This window comes from Grosmannia clavigera, assembly GCF_000143105.1.
Source record: "Grosmannia clavigera kw1407 unplaced genomic scaffold GCSC_113, whole genome shotgun sequence".
In the NCBI taxonomy this organism is placed as follows: domain Eukaryota; kingdom Fungi; phylum Ascomycota; class Sordariomycetes; order Ophiostomatales; family Ophiostomataceae; genus Leptographium; species Leptographium clavigerum.
The window spans coordinates 2684165-2708816 of NW_014040831.1; the positions used below are offsets into that span (position 1 = coordinate 2684165).

A 24652-nucleotide genomic window follows, 5' to 3' on the forward strand; every position below is an offset into this window, starting at 1 on the left:
CGCACGCTGTCCCTTCAATTGCCCTCCTCCACCATCGTCGAGCTCTGGTCGAGGGGAACCGCTGCCAATCCGCGGCAAAGACGTCGCCATGTCAGCGGCCGGTCCATCGCCCGACGCCGATGCCGCCCCGGCTTCTGTCAGCTCCGGTCCCGAATCCGGCTCTGTTTCCAATCCTCCGGACTCGATGTCGACGAAAGAAGCAGCCACAAGCACCAGACCCCTGTCTCTGCTTTCATCGGAGCCGGGCCTGTCCAGTGCCACCGCCACCGTCACCGGCACCATTGACAGCCTGAGCTCGACTGCTGCCAACAGCCAGGCCACACGTCCTTCCACCGCCTCGTCTGTCTCTTCCTTTAGCACGGCACTCAGCTCTTCCGTCGTGGCTCCTGCTCCAGCTCCAGCTTCAGCGTCTGCTTTAACTTCTGCTTCAACTTCTGCTTCAGCTTCAGCTCCAGCTACAGCGTCTGCTTCAACTTCTGCTTCAGCCTCAGCTTCAGCTCCAGCTACAGCGTCTGCTTCAACTTCTGTTCCTGCTACTGCTCCTGCTCCTGCTGCGGTTATCCCCTCTTCCCATCTCCATGACACTCTCGCGAGACGGGTCTCTCCCCTAGTCACCCAAAGAGCTGCCGATGCTGGCGCTGCCAACCGGACGCCTCAATCGGCCTCTACTTCCCAGCCGTCACGGTCACGCAGCCGCGTACAGCGGCGCTTCAGCGGCAGCACCGCCCCCAGCAGCCACAGCCCGAGCAGCGACCGCAACTATGTCCACAAGAAGGAGGAGGCTCGTCCTGCTCCGTTGGGCGTCATTGGCGTCTGCGCCCTCGACGCAAAGGCTCGCAGCAAGCCCAGTCGCAACATCCTTAACCGCCTGATCGCCAAGAAGGAGTTTGACGTCGTCGTCTTTGGCGATAAGGTCATTCTCGACGAGGAGGTTGAAAACTGGCCAATATGGTGAGTTGTTGCATGTTCTGTTGTTCTGCGGCCCTTTCTCCTGCTAACGAACCCCTCAGCGACTACCTCATCTCCTTCTATTCCGACGGCTTTCCGCTCGACAAGGCTGTCGCCTATGTCAAGGCCCGCCGGCCCTTTTGCGTTAATGACGTACCGTTGCAGAAGATCCTCTGGGACCGCCGTGCCTGTCTCCGTCTGCTCGACAAGATCGGCGTGCCCACGGCCCAGCGCATTGAGGTGACCCGAGACGGCGGCCCCAGCGTTCTCGGCCCCGACATCACTCGCCACATCCGCGACCTCAGCGGCGTCGTCATCGAGCCGACGGATCCCAGCAACGCCCAGCTGCCGCCGACCAAGATCGAGCTGCTGGACGATGGCGACGCGCTCTGTGTCGACGGCAAGATCATCCGGAAGCCCTTTGTTGAAAAACCCATCAGCGGCGAAGACCACAACATCATCATCTACTTTGCCAATGCGACCGGCGGTGGCGCCCGCAAGCTCTTCCGCAAGATCGGCAACAAGAGCTCCGAATACGTTGCCGAGCTGAGCATTCCACGGGCCATCACCCATCCGACCGAGAGCTACATCTACGAAAAGTTTATGCGCGTCGAGAACGCCGAGGATGTCAAGGCTTACACCGTCGGGCCCAACTACTGCCATGCCGAGACCCGCAAGTCGCCCGTCGTCGATGGCATTGTCCGCCGCAACACCCACGGCAAGGAGATCCGCTACGTCACGGCCCTGAACAACGAGGAGAAGGAGATTGCGAGCAAGATTTCCACTGCTTTCGGCCAGCGCGTCTGTGGTTTCGACCTGCTTCGTGCCGGTGGAAAAAGCTATGTCATCGATGTCAATGGCTGGAGCTTTGTCAAGGACAATAACGAGTACTATGACCAGTCGGCCAACATCCTCAAGGAGATGTTTATCAAGGAGAAGATGCGCAAGGCCGCCATTGCTGCCGCCGCCGCCGCTGCCGCCGCTGCTGCTGCCATCGCTGCTGAGGCTCCAGCCCCTGCCGCTGTCCCTGCAGCTGCCGGCACCAATGGCTCCCCGCCTGCTGCCGGTATGGTCACGACACCGCCTACGATATCGCCGGCAAAGTTCGACAGCGAGCCTTTGACTGCCGCGCAGAGGGCCCTCCAGCAGAATCTTGACAAAGACAATGAAAAAGTACTGTCTAGATCTGGGACAGTAGATTTCAACAGCGAGGGGACACAGCAGAAACCAGAGCCACAGCCCCAGCAAACCCAGCCACAACCACAGGAGATACACGAACAAGCAAAGCCCATTCACATCCTTAACAGTGCAGCTGACGATATCGTCCAGACTGCAGATGTATTTATGCCTAAGCCCAAGCGCTCTCCATCAAGCTCCACCACAGCCGCTGCATCTCTTCCCATTCCTGTGCCTGCTCAAGCCGCAGCCAACAGTGGTGCCGAGTTTTCCACCAGCGGATCATCTACAGCCGCGCCGCCCATCTCTCTCGCCGACGTCGATGACCCGGAGGAGCCGCCACCGCCTCCTCCGGCCCACTCATGGAAACTCAAGGGGGTTGTGTCTGTCATTCGCCATGCCGACCGCACGCCGAAGCAGAAGTACAAGTTCACCTTTCATACCGATCCATTCATCGAGCTCCTCAAGGGCCACCAGGAAGAGGTCCTGTTGATTGGCGATGCAGCTCTGGCAAGTGTAGCCAATGCGGTCGATACTGCTATCACGGCTGGAATCGAAGATCGTGGCAAACTTCTGGCCCTACGCAACGTGCTCGTCAAAAAGGGTTCCTGGCCGGGCACAAAGGTTCAGATCAAGCCCATGTTTCGGAAGAAGAAGACTACCGAGGACACCTCCTTTCCCCCCCTTGAAGAGCAGATTGCGACAGACGCTGCCACGATAGCCGCTGCCGCAGCCGCTGCTACTGTAGGGACAGTGTCGAGCGACCAGAACGCTATCAAGGACGACGAGGTTCCCACGAGACTGCCACCACGGAGGCACGACTCCCTTTCCGGGGTGACCATGTCCAAGTTCACGGCCGCCGAGAATAGCCTGGTTCTCGACAAGCTCCAGCTGATTGTGAAATGGGGAGGCGAACCCACGCATTCGGCCCGCTATCAGGCGCAGGAACTGGGCGAGAATATGCGCAACGACTTCCTGCTGCTCAATCGCGACATTCTCGACGACGTCCACGTCTTCAGCAGCTCGGAACGCCGTGTCACTACGAGCGCACAGATCTGGGCGTCTGCTTTTCTGGGCGAGAAGGATCTGCCGTCCGACTTTATCACCATCCGCAAAAGTCTCCTGGACGACTCGAATGCCGCCAAGGATGAGATGGACAAGGTGAAAAAGAAGCTGAAGAACTTGCTGCGCAAAGACAACGAGCGGCCGCCACAGTTTGCCTGGCCCGACAACATGCCGGAACCGTCAGAGGTGCAGACGCGTGTCGTGCAGTTGATGAACTTCCACCGTCGCGTCTTACAGTACAACTACAGCAAACTGTACGGCACGAGCAACGGCAGCGCAAGCGCCCCGGGCCTCAGTCCCAGCCTCTCCAAGAGCTCGAGCTTCGAGAAGGCGGGAGCTGGTGCAGGCACTGCTACACCGGGGACCGACAATAGTACCATCACCACGGAGGGAGCAGCAGGATCAGGCGAGACAAGCGGCCTTTCGGCTTCCAGCTCGATCGCCCAGGCAAACACGGTTAATGGCATACAGTCCCGCTGGTGCTCTGGCGAAGATGCCGAACTGTTCCGTGAGCGCTGGGAGAAGCTGTTTGCCGAGTTTTGTGACCTCGAAAAGGTCGACCCCAGCAAGATATCGGAGCTGTACGACACCATGAAGTTCGACGCCCTGCACAACCGCGCATTTCTCGAGTGGGTCTTCACGCCGCCCAAACACATGCTCGAGGAGGAGGATTGGGCTGGCGCGCTTGGCAGCAGCGGCAAGCCATCGGGCCACAAGGATACAGTGGCGTCGACATCCCCGCCGACTGGCCTGCCATCGCTTTCGCCTGTCTCGGCCACGACCTTGACACCGAAAGCCACATTGACGGTCGAAGAGCGCAGGTCCTTTGAGGATATTCGACTGTCAACAGCCTCCGTTCCGCCAGGCAAGGCCGTGTTCGACGACAAGGACGGCAGCATCTTGGACAAGGACCCGCAAGTCAAAGATAGCAGGTCGGACTCGAGCAGCCACCGGGCCTCTGTCAGGCGCATCTTCCGTCGTCGGTCTTGGATGGCAGGGCTTCGTCATGCGGCAAACGAGCCTCCGCTGGCCGAGCAGTACTTCCACCTCTACAAGGGCACCAACAGCCCGACAAAGGCCAAGACCGATGCCCGCTTCGAGCCGCTTCGCGAGCTGTACCAGCTGGCCAAGGTGCTCTTCGACTTCATCTGCCCCCAGGAATACGGAATCTCGGACAGTGAGAAGTTAGAGATCGGGCTGTTGACGTCGCTGCCGCTACTCAAGGAGCTGGTACAAGACCTCGAAGACATGCAGGCGTCCGACGAGGTCAAGTCGTTCTTTTACTTCACCAAGGAGTCCCACATTTACACGCTGCTCAACTGCATCCTCGAGGGCGGAATCGAGACGAAGATCACGCGAGCCACCATTCCCGAGCTCGACTACCTGTCGCAGATCTGTTTCGAGCTCTACGAATCCGAGACGAGCAACCCGGCCGTGAAGAAGGGGCAGCATGAGAAGGACGATGGACACGGACACGGCAACGACAGCGACAGTGCCGTAGAAACATCCATCTACCAGTACAGCATCCGCATCACCATCAGTCCTGGCTGCCACGTCTATGATCCGCTCGATGTGCAGCTTGACAGCCGTCATTGCATCAGCTGTGCACCGCGTCGCAGCCTGACGGCCCACATTGACTGGAAGACGGTCATTGAGACCTTGCGCAGCCGTTTTCACGAGTAAGCCGGTCCTACCCTTGTCCCTTGGTCCTGATGCTTCTCACGTGCTGACCAACCAGGGTCAAACTGCCAAAGTCGTTCTTAGCAGTCAACCTGTCGGATGCGTTTACCTTCCAGGAGAAACAGGCCAGTGATGGCGAAGGACAGGGGCTGGAAATGAAGCCTCTCGTGAAGGAGAGCAAGGCAGCAGGCGCCGAAAAGGCCGGCTCGGAAGCTGAAGCCGGTGCCAGTGGAGCTGGTAAGACTGGCTGAAGATGCAATATATATCACACCGACTTTCACTTGTGTCTCGATGGATTGGACTTGTGCAAGAACCTTCCAGAAGAAAAAGAAATTTGAGGAAAAACTATTTACGTCTCGAACTCAGCGATCGAGCCTGGCGGAGATACGGATCACAAGAAATTTCCGGTGATGATCTAGATCAATGCTGGGGTTGAAGATGTTGATCGATGTGCCGCTATCTGAGGTGTAGGTCGCACGACGTGCATGAGGCTAACTGATATACAACGTGCTTGATGCGGAAAAGTGTCCCGGACGTATAGATTTTAAGATCCTACATATTTTATGGGACAGACTTGACTAGGGGCTTATGCCTGTCTCTCATTGTCAAACTGGCAATCTGGTTTTCATGCATCTGTACTGGGTAGATTAGCGAATCCCTGGTGGAGTCGGCAAGTCCCGAATCTCATGAACCGCAGCCAAACCGGTTTCATATCACTACTCCATATGTATGTATCTTGAAAGTCTGCAGAGGTGGTCAGTTTCCCGAGATGTCAGACCGGCCTGTGTTCGTTGGGATCGGATTCCCCCTCTCTCTGATCATTGTCTCGGAATAAGCATTCTCAGATGGTCCACAAGGCTAAACCACAATCCAGCAGGATTAAAGAAGCAAATTGTGCTCCGTAAGCCGCCCGTAGTCTGCTGAGAAATAACCCGAATGGGAATGTGACATCATCCTGTGGGGGCCATGTATGCAAAGCTTTGGAGTCACCAAAATTCTGAGGGGCAGCTCAAAGCTGAAATTGAACCGGTGAGGTGTTACCCACGGTTACCCTTGTATTAGCGCGAATCTAACGATTCCACGGGTGCGAACTGGGAACAGGGCAGCTGAAATCCGGGAGGTAGTTTTGGGCCCAATCGAAGGGCTGAGGCCCGATAGGTCCAATCGTCACTATACTCGTACATCAGACCCAACGTCGCCAATCCGGAGGGGTTCATCCGATCGGCAATCTGCAACATGCTGCTGCTGGACGAGTTTTACATATTCGCATATGCAGTAGTCAGCATGTTCTAGTCGACAGCTTAGACAGCAAGATCGCATGGGCATCCCTGCAGCACCCTGGGAGAAGAGGGGTGGCGGCCTATCTGAGAAGCGATCCGAGACGGTTCCATCACGGCAGCCTTGTCTCTGCGCACGCCGTTGTTTCAAGGCCGTTCTTGGCAAGTGTTTCGTCGTGCAGCCGGAAATTAGCTTGAGCGTTCCGGGCACAGATTGGTCGCCAAAGAAAGAAAAACCTGGGGTACGAACGCGTGACGACAGCAAGACACCAGCTGGCTGATGACGCAAGCTTTTCAGGACACGACCGTCTCGTGCAAGGGAGAGGCTGCTTCTTTTGCAACTAGCTGCATGCATGCACCGCGCCAAAGAGACGGAGTTTTCCGTGCGTGCAGGGCTTTCGGTGGCAGCCATTGGCACGGCAACAAAACACCCCGGCAGCCGTAGGCCGGAACGAGAACGGTGCAGCCGAGATGCTCACCAGGCCGTGGCTGACCGAAACAGGCTAACCGATGACCGTCTTAGACGTTCAAAGTAGCAATAGTAGCGATAGGTGGAAATACGACACCACTGCAGTCACTGCAGTGTGGAGCCAGCTCAACGTCCTCGCTCAACGTTCGACTTGTGTCTGGAGTTTGCCAGTTTGGTGGAGTCGTCGGTGAGAAGGGCGAGCAGCCTACTTGGCCGAAAATGGGTAGGCTGGCGTGGAAGGCGTGCCCTCTATCCTCTGGGTGGCATGCTGCGAACGGACTATGTGATATCTGACAGGAAAAGCCGCCGCGAGCGGCCAGAGGATGAGGGGACGGCCAGCAAAGGCTGCCGCCGTTTTGGCGTCTGCTACAAGAAAGACTTCATTGACAAGTTCGCGAAAAGGACCGCTATATTGCGAAAACCATCGGTGCACGACGGCGGGAAGGTGCGGATCACAGAACCGCTGTTCTCCCGTGGAAGGAACGTCTAGGAAGGGTTCCCATCAATACTGGGGCCAGATTCTTTCACCGTCTCGTGTTTATACGCCAAACTAGGGCTCCTTAGCCCGATTTAAAGAGGACCTTTGCTCTGGACGAAGCACAGTCAAGACGAGCCTTTACGCAAGTGAGGGCACCCCTTGCAAGCGTTGCCAAAGATCCAAGCCGGTGCAACTTTTCAATACGCGAGATTTTCTTTTGTCCCCTCTGGCTCTGCCTCATCTCTGCTTTGAGGAGCCTCTGTTAGGCCTACGCCCTCTTTCGTATCGTCTTCCAACAGCCCTTGATGCCCTTGCCAGAAGGTTGAACCGTTTCTGCAAGCTCCTCACAGAGAATTTCGGGCAGGCGTGCGAATAGGGTAATATACTCGCCAAATTGAAAACCTAATTATTCCATGTATAGAGCATATAAATTCTCGAGCCCCTGAAACTACCAGTCTTCTCGTGACATCACTCTCCTCGAACCATCACATACCCACCCGTTCCTCCCGTCTTTCTTCCCAGGATCTCGTACGATTTCTTCTGTGAGTACCCGAGGACCTCGTATGTTGATCAGAGTCAGACATCGCGGTTAATCCCTTCGTCCAAGCTCTCTAGGTTGCCCCTGCAATTCGTGCTCGCTCAGAATATCTTGAGTACCCCTGGCTACCACACCTCACCCACATACACGTCACTTCTACGTCTTCAACGTGCCGGCAACGATAAGATGGCCAAGGGTAGCTGCAGCCACGACTTTGTGTACATCAAATCGGACAACGAGATGTTGCAGTGGAATTGCTCCATCTGTGGTGCCGGCCCGTTTTGGGCCATTTACGAATGCAAATTCTGTACCAGGAAGGTCTGTGCAAATTGTCTCAGTCGTGCCTGAGACATCAGTGTCCCACACATAAGCGTGTGCGGAGAAGAAGGGGGGACGTTGTCACATTGGGAATAAAGAGTGCGTTTCAGCAAAGTCTTTCTTAGGATCAGTCCAAGAAGACTGCATCAGTTTGATAACCCTAATACCCGTGTTGATCTGCATGTCGGGTGAAAAATCAAAGCGTTTTATTGCTGGCAAGAGGCCGACGTAAGATATATCATGAACCATGGTGGCCTCTTTTCTCCATATAAACCCAAGCCAAAGAGGAGCCCCTTTAGACTCCCAATCTCCAGATTTCGCTTTTTCCCCTGTGTTTTCAACTAGCAGTACGAGGACAAGAAAATGCCATCTCCAAATACCCGTTCCGGGCCACGTTTTGAAGTCTCATCCAAGCTGAACATACCTCTCTTTGGTTGTGTGTGTGGATCCTTCAAAGAGCCAATCCTGTGCCATCGCCGGTCCACCGATACAACCCTAGTAGCTCTCGTCGGCGTCGCTGTGGCTGGTCTGCACTATCACTCAAGCTGCTGCCGTGATGACCATTGCCAAAACTGCCGCCGCCGATGCAGCCATCAATGGCACCACCGCCACCACTATGGCCACCGTCGTCGCGGCCTCCACTCGGTGGCACTCGTCCACGCACCTGCGCCAAGGCGCTGCGCATAACGCGCGAGAAGTTGCGCTGGTACTCGGTGTTCAGCGTCACACAGCAGGCCTCGTGAGCACGAACAATGGTCTCACAGGCGCGGGTGACGCTGGCGCTGGCCTCGAGCTGCAGCTTGTCGGCGATGAGCAGCAGCAGAAATGATCCCTGCAGCAGGTAGATGCCGAAATAATAGGGCATGAACTCCAGGCCCGGATCGTGTTCGAGAATACGACTGATAGCCTCGGCCGCGGCGACGGCGTGGCCAGTGGCGGTAATGAATCCAGGCGAGCTGATCCACAGATCGTCGTCGTCCAGCAGGCTGATGGGATCCCACTTCCCGATCAGGAGGACGTGCAGAACGTGCATGACGTGAGTGCCATAGGCGGTGACGATGGACGTCTGGATGTCGAGCTCGGTCATGCGAAGCGGAGGAGAGGGAGAAGAGGAGGGTGAGGATGAGGGAGGGGAAAGAACCGGTCCAGAAGCAGCAGGGCCATTGGAGATGGCAGCGGCGATATCAGCTGTGGCAGCAGAGCCATCTTGCTGGCTTAGCGGCGTGTCCACGGCCTGAGGAGACCCAATCGCGTTGCCGTCAGAAGCCGTCTTGTTTTTGGTCCCGTTCTTCTCGGCTGCTTCCCTTTCTGCCTGCTGTTGCTGCTGCTGCCGCTGCTCGTCTCGGGCAGCAGCAGCAAGGACAGCAGGGTTGAGGTTCTCTTGCTCAAAAGCCCGAAGGCTCTGCTCGTAGATGCCGAGATGCTGGGTGATCTGGGCGACCTGGTCTTTCCACTCTCGCGACGAGCGGAAGCCTACGCCGAAGCGCGGATGGTTTCGCAGATGATGCAGGTCGACAATCTCGCCGAGGATGGTCATGAGAGGCAAGAAGAAGCCAAAGATGCTGTGGCCGCGACAGATGAATGTGGGGCCCCGGGAATTGCTAGGGCTGTTGTCGCTCTTTCTTGTGCCATCGTCAGGCGATAGCAGGGGATTAGGCGTCGACGCCAAGTTGATCTCGACGTCCGGACCGGTGGCTGTGTTGATGTTGGTGCTGGTGTTCTTCTCAAAGTTGCCGTTCTGCCAGGCCGATTCGTCCATGGGCTGCAGCAGGTTTTCGCATTCGACATCCAGCAGAAAAAGCGGACGGTTGTAGCACAGAGCCAGGTGTCGGTCCACAAGATAGACCAGCCACCAAATGCGACGGCGCTCCTCACGTGCCTCCTCTGAGACAACCATGCCGTCCTCGCTCTCATCCTCGGCACCTAGGTCGTTTCCATCCAGGGCCTGGCTGCCGTGATAGTACTGGTGCGACATCGGGTTGGGCATCCGGCTTGGCGGATTTGGCGGCAGTTCGCGGCCCAGTTTGAGCTCACGCGCCAGAGACCATGCGGCATTCCACCAGCGCAGGCTGGCTCCTTTGTACTCGCTGGCGGAGACCACAGTAGCCAAGTGCATGTACGTGATGACGTCGTCGAGCGTACCGGCAGCACCAAAGACAGCTCTACCGCCACCACTGTGCTCAGCAGTGCCAGAGAGGCCGGCAAGACCGCCCTCCAAGCCGAAAGAGTCGCCGCCTAAAGACATGCCTAGGCCATTGCTTACTGCTCCCATGACGCCCATTGCAAGCATCGAGGACATGGTGGAGTTGTCGGTGGGTGAGCCCATGTCAGCAGCTGACGATGGCGCGTGAACCAGCGGCCTCAAGAGGCCAATCGTCAGATCTAGCAGTTTCTGGCACGTCTTGAGGCGAGCTGAGGGGACGCGCGTTAGGAAGGGGGCGTCGCTGGTCTGGGCGGTCACCCAGAGCATGCTGGCCAGCAGGGCGGGCTGACAGCGGCGAGGCTTCGTAGGATGCAGAAAGGAGCGCTTGCGAAAGACAAAGCTGAGCACATAGGGCGACATTGGGTGCATCCGAGCGGACGACGAGCTGGTGAAATAGAGGTCGATGAGGTCGCAGGCCAGCGACAGAGGCATGATGCCGCCGAGATGTGGGACCAGCGGCTCGAGCACGGGGTAGCGAAGCTGTGACAGATTGTAGGTTCTGGACAGTCTGGAAGTGGAAAGCATGGCCGAGGATGGCTGTTGGTACATCCGCTGGTGGGACTGGCTCTGAGGCTGGATCTGGTGCTGCATGTGCTGCATGCGTTGCTGTTGGTGGTGATGTTGGCGATGGTGCTGCTGCTGCTGCTGCTGTCTTTGCTGCTGCTGCTGCTGCTGCTGTTGTTGTTGTTGTTGTTGTTGTTGTTGTGGCTGTTGCTGTTGAGGTGGCGGGGGCGATGGCATGGTCAGCCAGGGAGGCGATGCCGGCTCTCCAGCCATCGGATAGCTGCTCAACGTCTGCAGCGCGTACGATAGGTCTGGATAGCCAGACATGGCGGCCGGCGTCGTGTAAGATGTGTGACCTGTTGCCACTCCATTCATCACGTGGGCAGCCCCCAAGGAGCCCATCGCACTCAAGGCCGACTCTTCGGCTGCAGAGGCGGCGACCTGGCGTTGGGCGTACGGCGGTGTGTGGACGGGGCCGTAGCCGTTGAGGTCGAGGCTGGGAACAGGCGAGCTGTCCAGGCCCTGCTGCTGCTGCTGCGTACTGCTGTGGTCTAGTTGGACGTGCAAGCTTCCAATGTCCCCAAGGCTTTCCAGGCTGCCTGTTCGCCGGCTGCGCTGCAGCTCGTCATCGGCCAAATCGCTCATCAGGCTGTCACCGATGATTGGTGTAGTGATGGCTACGGCTGCAGAGCCGCTCTGCTCGACACTCGCAATCATGACGGACTCTCTGTTGGATCGCCCGATGCCGTCATTTTGGTCTGAAGAATCGCCGCTGTTCTGGCCGTCATCCGTCTTGCCCTGGGAGACGGCGGTGGCGGCAGCCTGAGCAGCGGCCTGGCGGGCGAGATCTTTGCGGGATGCCTTGCCACGCTTCTTTCGCTCGCGGATGTATTCACAGCCAAGGCCAAATTCTGACGGTCAGTGGACGTGGTCAAAAAGCAAAGAAGACGGAAGGGCGGACAAGAGGGGGAATTGCCTGATAATGGCAGAACCCGTATAATACAGGAAACGGAAGGAGCTGGTATCCAGGCAAGGAAGGCGCCAAGGGAGGCCAGAAACAGAAGGCGAGGCAGCAAAGACGCAAAGACGCAAAGGAGCAAACGACATACCAGTGCAGTGTGCACACGGGTTCTGGCCATCACATTTGGTGCGCAGCTGGTTGCACTGGTCGCAAGCCCTGCTGATGCGGCGGCGAACATGCCCTACGCTGGCACTGGGCGCTCCGGCCGACCCGTACGTATTCTGGCGATGCTTCACCTGCAGTCCGACATGATGCTGCAGCTGCTGCAGGGCGAGATGGGAGCCCTGGGCGAGCGCGTCGAGATCGGACGTGTGCATGGTGTCTGTGGGATGGTGGCTGATGGGGGACGAGATGGCGTGATAGGGAGAGAAGCGGTGCAGCGGGTTGGACAACATGATCGAGTCTGGCGATGTTCAGAGGCGCGTCCGGTTGGCCCAGGTTGGCTCCGACGCCGACGGCCAGAGTAGGCAGGACGCGCAAGAGAAGGCAGAAGAAGAGGCGACGACAAAGCCAATGAGAGCGAGGATGCAAGGCCCGAAGAGGAGACGGGGACAGGAGCTATGGGTCGGACGATCGCAGTGGTGTCTCTATATGAAGGTGGTGTTGTAGGAAAAGACGGGAAACGGTCATGTGCGCGCTCGCTCGTCACGAAGAGTCTGGTGGCGGCGAAAGCGGGCGGGCGGCTGGACGTACTCATAAAGGAATGGCAGAGGGGGCGACAATAAGGCTGATGGGCCAGAACAAGCTTCTGAAGAGGCCTAGCAGGTGCCTAGACGGACCGAAAGGCGTTTCTGCTGTGGGCACAGGCAGACGAGCAGGACCAGATCATGATTGGTGTGAAAACGTCAGCAGCAGGACATGAGACCATCGCCTGTATGGAGCAGCTATGCGGGCGGTAATTCATGGAGAGCGGGAGGGGGTGGGGAAGAGAAGGAGGGACGGCGGGAGAGGAAGAGACACGAAAGAAGGGGGGAGACCGAGAGAATAACGGGGCGGAGGTGCGCGAAAGAGGCACAAAAGCCAAGAGGCCGAGCAGCGAGCAGAGGGACGGCGACAGGGCTGTCACGAGTTGCAGCCTGTTTTTTTTTGGTTCGTTTACGTTTACGTTTTCTTTCCTTTTCTTTCCTTCTTGTTTCTTTCTCCTTTTCCCTCTCTCTGTTTTCCCTCGTCCTGTCCTCTTCTGGTTTCCCGCTTTATTTTTTCTCACACGCGTGCCCTGCCAAAAGGCAAAAAAAATAAGAATAAAATCAAAACGTCACCATATGGCGGGGTTGGACACATGGATCGAGTTGGCAGGGGTCCGGACGAGAGGGTTGCTTGTGCGGTTCGCACTGTGCAGCCGAATCTCGGGTCTTGGGGTCTCTGGGTCTTGGGTCTTTCGAGCCGGACCTCTGCACAAGGCCGCCGTCTGTCCTGTCGGATGCGGACCTGCCAGAGGCGCCGAGCACAGCAGGCCGCAAGAGGGAGCTCGGCAGTCAAAAAGACCAGGGCCTGGTGGTCTCACGGAACGCTCCATGCGTCTCCATAATCGCTGCACATGATCGGTGGAGATGGTCTGTTGAGACATGCTGACGAGAGGATCATGCACTCGGCGGCCTTTGCTCTGGGACGACGACCAGTGACATCTCGCCCAAAAGACAGCGCCAGACGGTTTTATCTGTGCCAGTGCAGCTTGCTCTTGTTGCTGGACATGTCTTGTACATGGCATCTTGCTCGTACTCCGTCCTCCGTACTCCGTATCTCGTATCTCCTCCAGCTTCTGCCAGTGGATCAGCTGCTGCCGATCCGACACTACGACTAGTCTGGCTTGTGCCGCTTCCTTCTTAGCGGTGTAGAGCCCGGACGGCGTGCGCTCGGGCAAACACCAACGCCCTCGGACACTGTACTGGTACCGTGTTGTCTTGGCGCTTCCACGTGGGAGACTTGTGGTCCCACAAGTCCTGCCAGATGCTGACCAATCAGAGGCGCCATCCGTTCCGAGGACTGTACGCGATCGGAGCACTCGTATGCCTATTGTGATATGTCTACCACGAGACGGCTGGATGTCACTGTAGATCACTGCAGTCGTCATCTTGGATGTGTCCATGGCCAACGAGTGGTCCTACCGGCCCAGAACCCCTGCAGAGAATCACGATAGACCGGTCCGATGCAACTGCTTTGTTTTTTCTACTTTTCTGCCTTTCTGCCTTTCCGCTCTCGACTTCTTCTGCCCTTCCTCAGCTCCGCGGACTCCGCAGGAAGCTCACCACGCCACCGCAGTAGCCCACCAGCCCGTCCAGCCGCGTCCGCTCGCCGTCCTGTACGCTCTTCCATTCGGCCAGCGCGGCCGCCAGACCCTTGTCGGCCGTCTCGTCGCTGTCGTCGTCCATCTTGTCGGCCGTCTGTGCTGCCGCTGCCGCCACCGCGGCCGGGCCGTGCAGTCGCAGGAAAACGGCCATCCAGGCCTGGACGAGCTCGTAGTCGCGGCGCGCACGAAGCCGGCTGGTCAGCGCACGCACAAACAGGCCGAGCTCGCCCTGCTCGGACGCCAGAGAGCGCAGCTCCAGATCGGCCTGGGCAGGGGGTAGCAGCTTGAGGTGATCGACAAAGGGAGAAACTGGCTAGTTAGCAGATAGAAAAGAAAACGATGTAAAGAAGACGGAAACAAGAAGTAAACCCCCTCCAAAAACATACAATCATTCGTCGCACCTCCTTGGTGCAGCTTCATCGAAAAGGCCTGTTGACCCCGGCTGTAGTCCAACGTCAGGATGCGTGACCGCGTCGTGTTGTCGAGAGCGGCGGCACTATCACCACCGCCTCCCGCAGGCGTCAGCGAGCGCATGGCCGCATCTTCTGCCGCGGCCGAGGCCACGGCGCCGAGGAAGAATGGCGCCTTCTCGGGGGCCTTGGGCGCCTGCAGCGGCTTGTTCCGCTGCTTGATCACGTCAAGATGCAGCAGCGTCTGCCAGCGGCTCTTGGGCACGAGGCTGAGCGTCGTCATGTCGGAGCTGAGCTGGTCGATGGTGACGGCCGAGAGGATGTCGTCGTTGGTGTTGTTGTCGTCCTCCTTGTCGTCCTCCTGGTCGAAAGCAGCATCCAACAGTCCGACACTGCCCTCGCCCGAGGCCGTCGGTCCAGCCATGCGTTTTTGCTTCTGCCTCTCCCGGCTTGCGCCCTCGACCACCGGCCGCGTCGGCACATGCGTGAACAGGGTCTTGTTCGTAAAGATGTGCACGCCTAGTGCGCTGTCGGGCGCTACGGCCAGGTACTCCCCAGTGCCCGAAAAGGCCAGGGCGCGGCCGGCGTGCTCCAGCACGACCGAGTCGACCAGGTGGCTCGTTGGCAGGTCCCACACGCGCAGGCGGGCGTCGTCCTGGGTCACGGCCACGACCCAGCGTCCGTCGTTGGAGAAGCAAAAGTCGTTGATCTGGCCGCGAGCCCGTCCGGCCTCGCCGCCACGGCTGCCTGCCCAGAACTCGCGGATCGTCTTCTTGGTCTCAAGGTCGACCAGCCGGATCGCGTTGTCGTCGCATGCAAACGCCACCAGGTCGTTGGCCGCGTGGTATCGGCTGCCCGTCACCGCCACGCCCAGCGGCGCCCAGTCCAGCTGCGAGGCCAGGTGGCCCGTCAGCAGGTCCCAGAACTTGATCGTCCCGTCCAGCGAGCACGACACCACAAACCGGTCCAGGCTGTCCACCACGATGCCTGTCACCGCCTTGCTGTGTCGTCCCGTGCCCGGTGTTGGTCCCGATGTTGCTGCCGCCTGCAGCTGTGCCACGCTGTCGGCTTGCCTCAGCTGTTGCTGCACCTTGAGCTGGCGAGCCTGTGCCGGTGTCAGCCGCGACGGGAACCGCTGTCGGTGCAGCCCCGACTGCAGGTTGTACATGTCCAGTGCTCCCCCAGCCGATCCGACCAGCGCAAACGATCCGCATGGACTGATGGCCACCGTCGACACCGCCGTCTGATCGCCTGTCGGAAACGCCCAGCGACCCGCCCGCTTGCGGCCCCAGAACCATGTGCGTGCCCAGGCATCGCCCTTGTGCGCCGTCACCACACTCTCCCATCCCGTCATCCCGGCTACCTCGGCGTCCAGTGCCCGTGTCGGTCGGTTCTTGCTGCGTCCTGTCGTGTCCACCCGGTGCCAGATCGGCTGCTTGCCCGGCAATGCTCCAATGCCGCCGTCCCGGTTCAACGACGATGCGATGCACGTGATCTCTGGCGCCTTCAGGTCCTCCAGCCTTGTTGTGGGGCCGTGCCGCAGTGCCGACGCCGACAGGATGCCCGTCTTCTTCGCCTTGGCCCGGATGTTGCCCTGGCTCAGCTCGCTGCTCTGGCCGTCGCGCCGCAGACTCCAACCCCAGAGGCTGCGGTCGCGGCCGCCGCTCAGCAGCCACTTGTTGCCAGCGTCAGCGCCGTCAAAGTCCGTCGGCAAGAAGGCCAGACAGCTCACCGGTGCCGCGTGGCCGCTGCGTGAGTGAAGTACGCGCGGCACCGCCGAGAAGGGCGTCTCGTCAAAGATCCATGTCTTGAGCGCATTGTCGCGTCCGCTAGTCACAATCACCGGTTGGCCCGGCAGAAACTCCACCTTGCTGATGCCGCCACCCACGTTGCTTCCCTCTTCGCCCGACGGCGGGTTGTGAGCACCTCGCAGCACGCCCATGATGCGGCCGCCGTTGTTGAGGTCCCAGAACGTCACGTCGCCGCTGGCTGCCGACGCCGTTGCCATCACGCCCTCCGTGCGGCCGTCCTGGCCGGCGCCGAGACCGTCAGTGCGGAATGAGATCGAACACACCGGCGCATCGTTCTCGCCGTCGCCCGTCACGCCCGCCGTGCCCGCGTCCAGCGCCAGCAGCGTCTTGTCGTGCACCACGTCCTGGATCACCAGTGGCCCACTGTCGTACGCAATCGCCAAAAAACACAGCGCTGGCGTCGGCTCCAGACACGTCACCGCGCCGCTGTTCGGTCCCGGTGGCAGGATCGTGTACACCAGCCGCCCCGAGCTGACGTTCCACATCTCTACCCAGCCGTCGCGACGGCCTACAAACACTTTGTTCAGCAGTGTCGGCATCGTGCACATGCCGCCCGTCAGCTCGTTTCCGCCTGCCTGTGCTGCCGTTGGGTGCAGCGTCGTGTAGTGCTCAAACGTCGCCGACTTCCACACCTCGATGCGCGTGCGTGCCAGTCCCACGATCCACGAGCCAAACACGATGATCTGCCGCAGCGGCTCGTCCAGGTCTGCCGGTAGTGGAATCTCGCCCGTCTTGCGGCCGCGCTGGAAGACCCAGAATCCCTGCCGTGTCGACGGTCCGTCCGCCTCGCCCTCGTCGCTGTCGTCGCTGTCGTCGCTGTCGTCCCCACCGCCGCCCCAGGCTGCAAACACCATCTTCTTCCAGGAAAACGTGGCCGTGATGTCGCGGGGCGTCTGGGGCCTCGTGACAAACACAAGATTCAGACCACGTCGAAGATCGTACGTCTGCAGCGCCCGGCCGACGGAGGTCGTGATCTGGAAGGTCGTCTTGCCCATTGGCAGGCACGAGAATGGCACGTTGGTTGGGGACACCAGCCCGACGGTCTGTATGGTCAACACTATGTCTCCATGGGAGAATGTCAATCGAAGAGTGTAAAAACGTACGCGGAATGGAGCAAACACGTTGGAGCCCCGGGACTCGACAGCATCTCGGCGAGGCTTCTTCTCGCCCACGCTCAGCTTCTGGCGCTTGGCCAGCGGCCCGCCAGTCTCCGAGTGCGGCATCTCGTCTGCAGTATACCCGGTGTAAGGGGTTGCAGGATATCGTCGATGCAGGCCGTATGGCGAAAAGGAGAAGCAGAAATCACGCAAAAGTAGAGGCGCTGTTGGCTTCACTCGCTTCAACGTCGCTTCCTCATTCGGTTTTTTTTTTGCATACTGCTTTTTTTTCTTTTTCTTATCGATAAGCTAATAACATGTGGGGACGTCCAGACGATGTTGAGCACAGTGCTTCTATAGACTTCGGGCATTCGCACTGTCAGAGCATCACCATCCTCAGATCAGTTCTGGCCACTCGGTCATGCGCTCGTGCAGGTCCATGACGGTCATAGGCCCGCTGTTCTGCATCAATATGTGGAGTTCTGTAGTCTTGAGGTTGTGGTATTGGTCGGCCACACAGCCGGACGACACCATGGGACCTGCGCTCTGCGAACAGCTGTCGCATCCTGCTGCAGCTCCTCCGGTCCCGGGTCTGGCCTGAGCACTTTCCGCTGTGGCTTATCCTCTTCTGTCTTCTCTTTCTTCTCTTTCGTTTCGCTCGTTCTTTTTCTTCCTTACAGCTGTCATTTCTTTATTCCCTTTTCCATTCCGTATTTTGGCCTTCTGCTCCTCCAGCCGACGGATGTCTACCGAAACCTAATTGTGGGACACCTCCTCATTTGCGGGGGAAGACCCGACAAAGACCTTATCCGATGGCACTATGTCCGTAGCATCGGCTGGGAATCATGGCGAACTACCCTCCAATAGCCAATCATAGGGCGGCTTTCCCCTCTCGGCCAGCGATGTTGCGAAGCCCGAAGCCAACAGCCAAGGCGCCACTCGTCGCACTGCCTTCCGTGTAGGAGTATATGTCCAGAGAGGTGCGCTTTCCCTTTGCGAGCCGCCCCTCCTTGTTACATTACTCCTGCGATCTCCAACTCTGGCATCATGGCTTTCGACACACCTCTCACTGCGTCATTGAAGCCGTCGGCGACCGACAAGACTAGCTATGGTTTTTGGCTGACGTAGGTTTTTTCTGTTTCATTCTGGTGCAACTTGTTCTGCCTTTTGTTCTGTTGTTTCTGATTCTATTTCGTTCTCCTCTGCTCTCTTCTGTTCTTTTTGGTTTCTTCTCTCATTTCCATTTCCTTCTCATCCTCTCCTCTTCTCATCTTCTCCTCCTCACAACCCCAGATATCCAACCGCGGCTGTGGCCAAGACCATCCTGCGCTCGGCCTCAACGTCCGGCTCTGGCCGTTTCTCCTGGGTCCTCGTCGACGCCGAACACGGCCTCATCGCCGACCGCCACTACTACGACCTCACCACAGCCATTGCGGCCGAAGGTGCCAGCCCCATCATCCGCGTCCCCTGGGCCGAGGAGTGGATGATCAAGCGCGCCCTCGATGCTGGTGCCCATGGTGTGCTGACGCCCATGTGCCACACGGCCGCTGATGCCGAGCGCATCGTGCGTTACGTCAAGTATCCGCCGCGAGGCTCGCGTGGCTACGGACCCATGTTTGCCGTCCACGCTTTCAGTGATGTCGCCGGCGGTGACCACTACGATCTCGACGCCGCCAACAGCATCGTCGTAGCCGTCCAGATCGAGTCTCGCCAGGGCGTCGACAACGTCGAGGAAATCGCCGCCGTCGACGGCCTCGACATCCTCCTCATCGGGCCATTTGACCTCGCCCTACAGATGGGCGTCGTCCGTGGCGGCCCCGAGCACGAGGCTGCCATCCAGAAGGTCCTCCGCGCCGCCAAGGCCAACGGCAAGACCGCCGCCATTTTCTGTGCGTCTGGCTTTCTTTCTCCGCTCATCCCTCGTCCCCCTCGTCCTCCTCACTTACATCACAGGCTCCAACGGCGCACAAGCCCGCCAGCGGGCCACCGAGGGCTTCGACATGGTATCCGTCATCACCGACGTCGGCGCCCTCGGCGAGGTCATGGTCGGACATCTAGGCATCGCCAACGGCACGGCCAAGGAGATAGCAGCAAAGCACAATGGCTACTAAAGACGAAATTCTACACAATTTGAACTAGCAAAAAATAATGATATACTTTCAAATTCTTTCATTAGCAGAGATGCATTATATTATTGGCAGGATGTATACAAAGTGCTATGGTCTCCCGATAGTGCGTCTTGTCCCCCAAACAAAATGCCTATTTCCACAGCCGTCTCTGGTCGGTTTCTAGTCTCTTTCCTCTTCCTCCTCACATCTAGCTGAGCTGCTTCGACAGGGCGGTGACCTCGTCCAGGAAGGCCTGGCTCTGGCCGGCCGCGTTTTTGAGCACCTTGGTCAGCAGATGGGGCACGGTCAGGGAGGCGTCAGTTGGGGCGTTGCCCTGGGCCGTCTGGATGCGCGAGACCTGGAATTCGAGAAAGAACTTGGGGACCTTGACGGCCAGCGAGCCGCCCACGGAGCGGACGCCGGCTTCCGTGGCCACGTACACGTTGAGCATGTTCTGGAAGTGCGCGAGATCGGTGCTGGCGAGCGGCGTTGCCGTGGCAAACGTCGACAGCGCGAAGCCGAGCGTCGAGTTCTTGGAGTCAGCAAAATTGATGCTGCTGAACTTGACGTCGCCCGAGATGGCGTCCGGCACGGTGCCAATGGTCGTCGTCGTCGAGCACGTGACCGTGTTGGCCAGCGCGTTGGCCGCGTCGAGCGTCTCGGCCGGCAGCGTGGTCGAGCCGACGATGGTGCAGAGGTTGCAGCGCTGGATCAGCGGCGCTGTCGCGCGGAAGACTGTCAGCAGGAGGCCCGTGGTGTGCTTGGCACATGTATAAGATACTTACCAGCCAGGGCGCCGGTGGCGCAAGCAAGAGCAACAAATGAGACACGCATCTTGTCGGTATGGGATCGTCAAAGGATGGAGTAGAGAGAGAGATGGGATGAGAGAGTGTCTGGGAAGGTCCGAAAAGAGTGACTGGGAAAGAAGGCAAAAAAAGTCGATCAACGACGAAACGAAAGCGAGGATCCTTCCGGAAGGATAGTTGGAAATCAGGTAATTGGGATGAAGAGAAACAAGACAATCGCCAATGGTCAACGGCACACACGGCCTTCTTATAAAGAAAGCAGAAGCAGACACGATGGGGCCGTCTCTGAGGACCCCCGTCCTATCGGTTACATTGCCTGTCTCGGACAAGACGCACTACTCCGTAGTTTCACGATGTTCTTCACTATAGTACGGAGCACTCGTATCCAACTGGATTACTATGTACGGGCGTCTCTTGGCTGCAACGCCAGATCCACACCACAATACGACGCTGTCCGGTCTCGTAAGACAAGAAGATGCATAAGTTTTAGATTTCCCTTTAAGTTTAGGGCTAAACACCCTTGTGACAGCCTTCGTCTGAAGAAGGCAATCCACCAGTGCCGTTTCAGAAGTCAGGAGGCTCTGCTCCCAAGACAGCCCCTGGCTCTCCACACCAATCTTGGCGGCTCAGTCGTCCTCGAGCCTAAACGCCGAGAGATTGCTTCGGGTCGCGCGGCATGTCGTCATGAACCTTTGTTTTCATTCAAGGTTATCTCGCTTATTTATACGAGTATATATATATATACGAGCAATCTCGGCCGTTGCCTCGTCCGCATCCTTTCTACGTCGTAAGTTCGTCGATATGCCGAGGACACCATAACAATGCATGCATAACCCCGTCCAGTGGCCACTGGCCAGCAGTGTGGTATGATTAGTAATCACGACGCCGTCTTGCCTCCATTACCACCTCGCGGCTCTCAGGACCCATACACGCGCCCCTGGCTTGCCAGCGAGGCAGGCACAAGTATCCCGGCACCCTTAATGCCTCCGTCATGACAGGGACTCAAGACCACTCGCACCGAAGGCGGCGCTGGCAGCTGGCTGCTGTATCGCTGGGCCACAATGTCGTCGAGAAAGGCCTGGCAGTCGACCAGGTAGTCCTGGAAGTTGGTGATGCAACCTCCGGTGTAGCCAACGACCAGCTCGAGCGGTGCCGATCCCGACGACGCGGCCGGCAATTCTCCGGCACAGTCGAGCAGGCCGATCGTGGCCGCGGCGATGACAGCTGCGGCCCGCGTCTCGATGGCCTTGGCAATGTGGTAGAGTGCCGCGGCGATCTCGCCAGTCCACTGGAATGGCGGGCGTCCGCTCGGCAGCTCCTCGACCGGAAACTCGGCCTCCAGCATCGCCAGCAGCGACTGCCGCTTCCCCGGCCGGTAGTGGCTCAGAAAGGTCGTCTTGCGAGGATCGAAGCGCCGCAGGAACTTTGCCGGCAGCGCGTCCTCTGGCAACCCCAGAACGCTCGTTACGTAGTCCACCAGCATGATGCGACCCAGCTCGCCCAGGTAGCGACCGGCCGTCATGTACTCCAGCGGCTGGAAACCTGGCGCCTCGACCGTCTGGCTCAGCTGGTCGTCCCAGCGGCTCACAAAGCCCACGGCCCTCATCGCGCCCTCCGATCCGTTGATGCTCCACTCGGTGTTGACGGCGATCCTCATGTCGTCGTCCCCGTTTACCCTCTCGGGCAATTTGGACGGGTGCAGCAGGCTGCGCTTTAGCAGGAGCGTCGCGTTGCTGCCCGTTCCGCAGATGAGGCCCATGGCCGCCTTCTGGTTGCCTTGCGCCCGACGTGCCTGGACCTCGTAGACAAAGGAAACCAGCGTCGCTACAGCATCGTTGGTGATGGCAGCAACGGTGATGGGGGGCAGGACTAGCGAGCAACTGTCTTTCGCAGCACTTTCTGCTTGGGCTATCTCGTACCCTCGGATCAGATGCGAACCCAGGTCGAGCTTGGGCGTCATGGCAAATCCCTTGCCCATGGCCATCAGCTTGGCCTCAGACAGCGACTCCTGCTCCATGGGAAAGCTGAAGGTGACCCCCATCGGCAATGCTTCGTCTGCCGGCAGGCCGAAGCTTGCAGTCCCGTCGCGCACAACTGCCGCAATGCAGCCGCCGATCCACTTGAAGAGGCTGTCGGCATTTTGGCTCTTGAGGTGTTCCTGGATGGGCCAGTTTCGTTCGTGCAGCCGCCGCAACGCTGGCGAACTTGGTCCATCTGATGCTAGCTCGCCATCATGGGAGAGAGTCTGACCGCCACCCAGCTCGATGAAGCCTACCCGCAAATTTGTTCCGCCACTGTTTCCCCGCCACAAAAGTTAGATCCCAGACCGTATGCGGGAGATACCTCTCCAGATAGACGGGAAATTGCCTGCTTACATGTCAATGGCAAGATATCTGCACTGGTCAGTACAGATAGGGCTTAGCAGTAGCCGGTATAGAAATGGCAAGTACTCACGTGCCCTGCTGTCGTTTTCTAGGCGGCAGTAGTATGGACTCGGTTATGGGCGTTGACAGGAATTGGTCCAGAGAATCGGCAGCAAGGTGAGCGAAAGTGGAGGCAAAGCCGCGAGACAAGGCGAAGACGCGGTCTCCATCGACGCGAAGTGGCTGTAGAAAGGTGTCCAGAGAAGGGCTGGGGTTCTGTAGCAGTGAGCCAGCCATTGCGCGAGGGCGAAAATGGGAAAAGGGGCGAGATGAGACGCAGAAGCAATGGAGAAGAGAACAGGTTGACTGCCAGGAGAGTCAGATGAACAGCGAAAGAGGAAAAAGGGGGAATGAGGGTAGTGAGAAAAGAGTGGGAGCAGGAATAAGCAGAATCGGGAAAAGATAGACAGAGCTCCTGGAAAGAAAGCGTATGGGGTTATCTCTGGTTCTGCTCCGCCGTCGCTGCTTTAGGCCTTGACCGTTGTGGTTGTTGCTGTTGTTGTTGTTGTTTATGTTGATGACGGCGTGCTGGTTATTGAATGTAAAGCCTGGGATCAGCCAACCGAACGGCTCCGGCCATGACCGGCAACAGCGCCGGGCTGTTTCTTGGAGGGGAGAGGTCGGGAAAAGGGTCGAAGAAGGCGGCCTGGCGAGAGGAAGACAAATAAAGGGCGGAAAGACCAGGCGCTGAAGATACGATTCGAAGACGCGCACCTGCCCGATGACGCAGAAAAGTCCCTGTGACAGCGCTGAAGCCTGGCGTCAGCGAGAAGCCCCGCTAAGATGGGCTTCGAGTTTAATGCAGCAACGCGCCGGCGACGGAGCGGTGTTGCGTGCACGTGCCTCTGGCTTTGATTGGTGCCTGCCAGTTATAGAAAGCTAGGCCCGAAAGTCGTCACTCGTCATGGCTGAATCGCCATTTGCTGTCTTTCCCTCGTCCTTCTGCTCGACATTCTTCCTGTACAAACCTACGACCGCTTACTCCCTACAAAATATCACCATGGAAGCGGGCCGGCTTCCGTTGCTTGCCAAGCACCGCCAGGCTTCGCCTGCTCGTCGCCTTGGAAGCTCCATCTGGGCCCGTATCACGGCAATCGCGGCCGTGTCGGCGCTCGTCTTCTGGGGGCTCACCCAGGACGGATTCTTCTTCCATGCGGCACCGATGCCTCCTGTCTCTGGGAGCAAACTGGTGCCACTGGAGGCACATATTATGAGCAAGTGCCCTGATGCCAGGGACTGCCTGCACGACCTCATCCTGCCGGCCATGCAGCAGGTCTACGAGAAGACCAACTTTACGCTCTCGTTCATCGGACAGTAGGCGACCCAAGCTTCTGCTTCTTCCTAGGCAGCAGCAGCACGACTGACCAGTTGCAGGCAAGCAGCCGACGGTGGCGTCGAGTGCAAACACGGGCCGGCCGAATGTACGTTTTGTTTTGGTCTCCTCTCACCATCGTTACAGAAAGGCTAACCCCCCACCTCCAGGCATGGGCAACATCATCGAACTGTGTGCCAGCAGGCTCTACCCAGACCCCAAGATCTACCTCGGCTTCACCATGTGCCTCTTCCGCGACTACCAGGACATCCCGGAGCAGAGCATTGTGGAGGACTGCGCGCTGGAGCACGGCATCGACATTGAGGCGATCAACGAATGTGCCACGCTCGATGACGGCGAGCACGGCATGGATCTGCTGCGTCGCAGCATCCGGCATAGCAAGGACGCCGGAGTGACGTACAGCTGCACGGTGCGGCTGGACGAACAGGTGTACTGCATCCGGGACGACGGCCAGTGGAAGGAATGCCCGTCGGGCGGTGGGGTGAACGATCTGGTCTTGGCCGTGGAGAAGCTGTGGCGGCAGGCGAATGAGTAGATTGCGAGAATAGATTGCGTGTGTGTGTGTGTGTGTGCATGTGTCTAGAGCGTATATGTATTTGTATACATGCATCTGTGTATAAGTTCCGTACATGTGCTTGTATCTTACGTGCATCTATGTATACGTGTCTATATATGTGTTTATATGTGTCTATTATGAACT

At 58.4% G+C, this 24652-nt stretch overlaps 9 protein-coding genes across 9 annotated transcripts; 4 read left to right on the forward strand and 5 right to left on the reverse strand.

Moving 5' to 3' along the window:
* Positions 1 to 88: 88 nt before the first annotated feature.
* CMQ_3831 (actin cytoskeleton organization and biogenesis protein) lies at positions 89 to 5120 on the forward strand (the record flags this gene model as incomplete). The annotated part of the gene is made up of 4 exons (XM_014319769.1): positions 89 to 339; positions 622 to 951; positions 1011 to 4868; positions 4928 to 5120. 4 exons carry the CDS (start codon positions 89 to 91, stop codon positions 5118 to 5120), a joined length of 4632 nt encoding a protein of 1543 aa, XP_014175244.1.
* A 1760-nt stretch (positions 5121 to 6880) lies between these two features.
* Positions 6881 to 7105, forward strand: CMQ_4230 (uncharacterized protein; the record flags this gene model as incomplete). Its single annotated transcript, XM_014320168.1, has 1 exon — positions 6881 to 7105. One exon carries the CDS (start codon positions 6881 to 6883, stop codon positions 7103 to 7105), a length of 225 nt encoding a protein of 74 aa, XP_014175643.1.
* Positions 7106 to 8444: 1339 nt separating this feature from the next.
* CMQ_4177 (c6 zinc finger domain containing protein) lies at positions 8445 to 12072 on the reverse strand (the record flags this gene model as incomplete). Its single annotated transcript, XM_014320115.1, has 4 exons — positions 8445 to 8477; positions 8614 to 10651; positions 10961 to 11567; positions 11766 to 12072. The coding sequence occupies 4 exons, from the start codon at positions 12070 to 12072 to the stop codon at positions 8445 to 8447; spliced, it is 2985 nt and encodes a 994-aa protein (XP_014175590.1).
* Positions 12073 to 12932: 860 nt separating this feature from the next.
* Positions 12933 to 13748, reverse strand: CMQ_3323 (uncharacterized protein; the record flags this gene model as incomplete). The annotated part of the gene is made up of 1 exon (XM_014319261.1): positions 12933 to 13748. The coding sequence occupies one exon, from the start codon at positions 13746 to 13748 to the stop codon at positions 12933 to 12935; it is 816 nt and encodes a 271-aa protein (XP_014174736.1).
* Positions 13749 to 13893: 145 nt separating this feature from the next.
* On the reverse strand, positions 13894 to 17408 carry CMQ_4064 (uncharacterized protein; the record flags this gene model as incomplete). Its single annotated transcript, XM_014320002.1, has 3 exons — positions 13894 to 14273; positions 14351 to 17228; positions 17289 to 17408. The coding sequence occupies 3 exons, from the start codon at positions 17406 to 17408 to the stop codon at positions 13894 to 13896; spliced, it is 3378 nt and encodes a 1125-aa protein (XP_014175477.1).
* Positions 17409 to 18329: 921 nt separating this feature from the next.
* On the forward strand, positions 18330 to 19393 carry CMQ_3983 (dihydroxyhept-2-ene-1,7-dioic acid aldolase; the record flags this gene model as incomplete). The annotated part of the gene is made up of 3 exons (XM_014319921.1): positions 18330 to 18406; positions 18576 to 19171; positions 19236 to 19393. 3 exons carry the CDS (start codon positions 18330 to 18332, stop codon positions 19391 to 19393), a joined length of 831 nt encoding a protein of 276 aa, XP_014175396.1.
* Positions 19394 to 19598: 205 nt separating this feature from the next.
* On the reverse strand, positions 19599 to 20224 carry CMQ_3550 (uncharacterized protein; the record flags this gene model as incomplete). The annotated part of the gene is made up of 2 exons (XM_014319488.1): positions 19599 to 20110; positions 20176 to 20224. The coding sequence occupies 2 exons, from the start codon at positions 20222 to 20224 to the stop codon at positions 19599 to 19601; spliced, it is 561 nt and encodes a 186-aa protein (XP_014174963.1).
* An 888-nt stretch (positions 20225 to 21112) lies between these two features.
* On the reverse strand, positions 21113 to 22856 carry CMQ_3681 (hexokinase family protein; the record flags this gene model as incomplete). Its single annotated transcript, XM_014319619.1, has 3 exons — positions 21113 to 22490; positions 22572 to 22589; positions 22651 to 22856. The coding sequence occupies 3 exons, from the start codon at positions 22854 to 22856 to the stop codon at positions 21113 to 21115; spliced, it is 1602 nt and encodes a 533-aa protein (XP_014175094.1).
* A 763-nt stretch (positions 22857 to 23619) lies between these two features.
* On the forward strand, positions 23620 to 24487 carry CMQ_3296 (gamma interferon inducible lysosomal thiol reductase; the record flags this gene model as incomplete). The annotated part of the gene is made up of 3 exons (XM_014319234.1): positions 23620 to 23933; positions 23994 to 24040; positions 24102 to 24487. The coding sequence occupies 3 exons, from the start codon at positions 23620 to 23622 to the stop codon at positions 24485 to 24487; spliced, it is 747 nt and encodes a 248-aa protein (XP_014174709.1).
* Between the last annotated feature and the right edge of the window lie 165 nt (positions 24488 to 24652).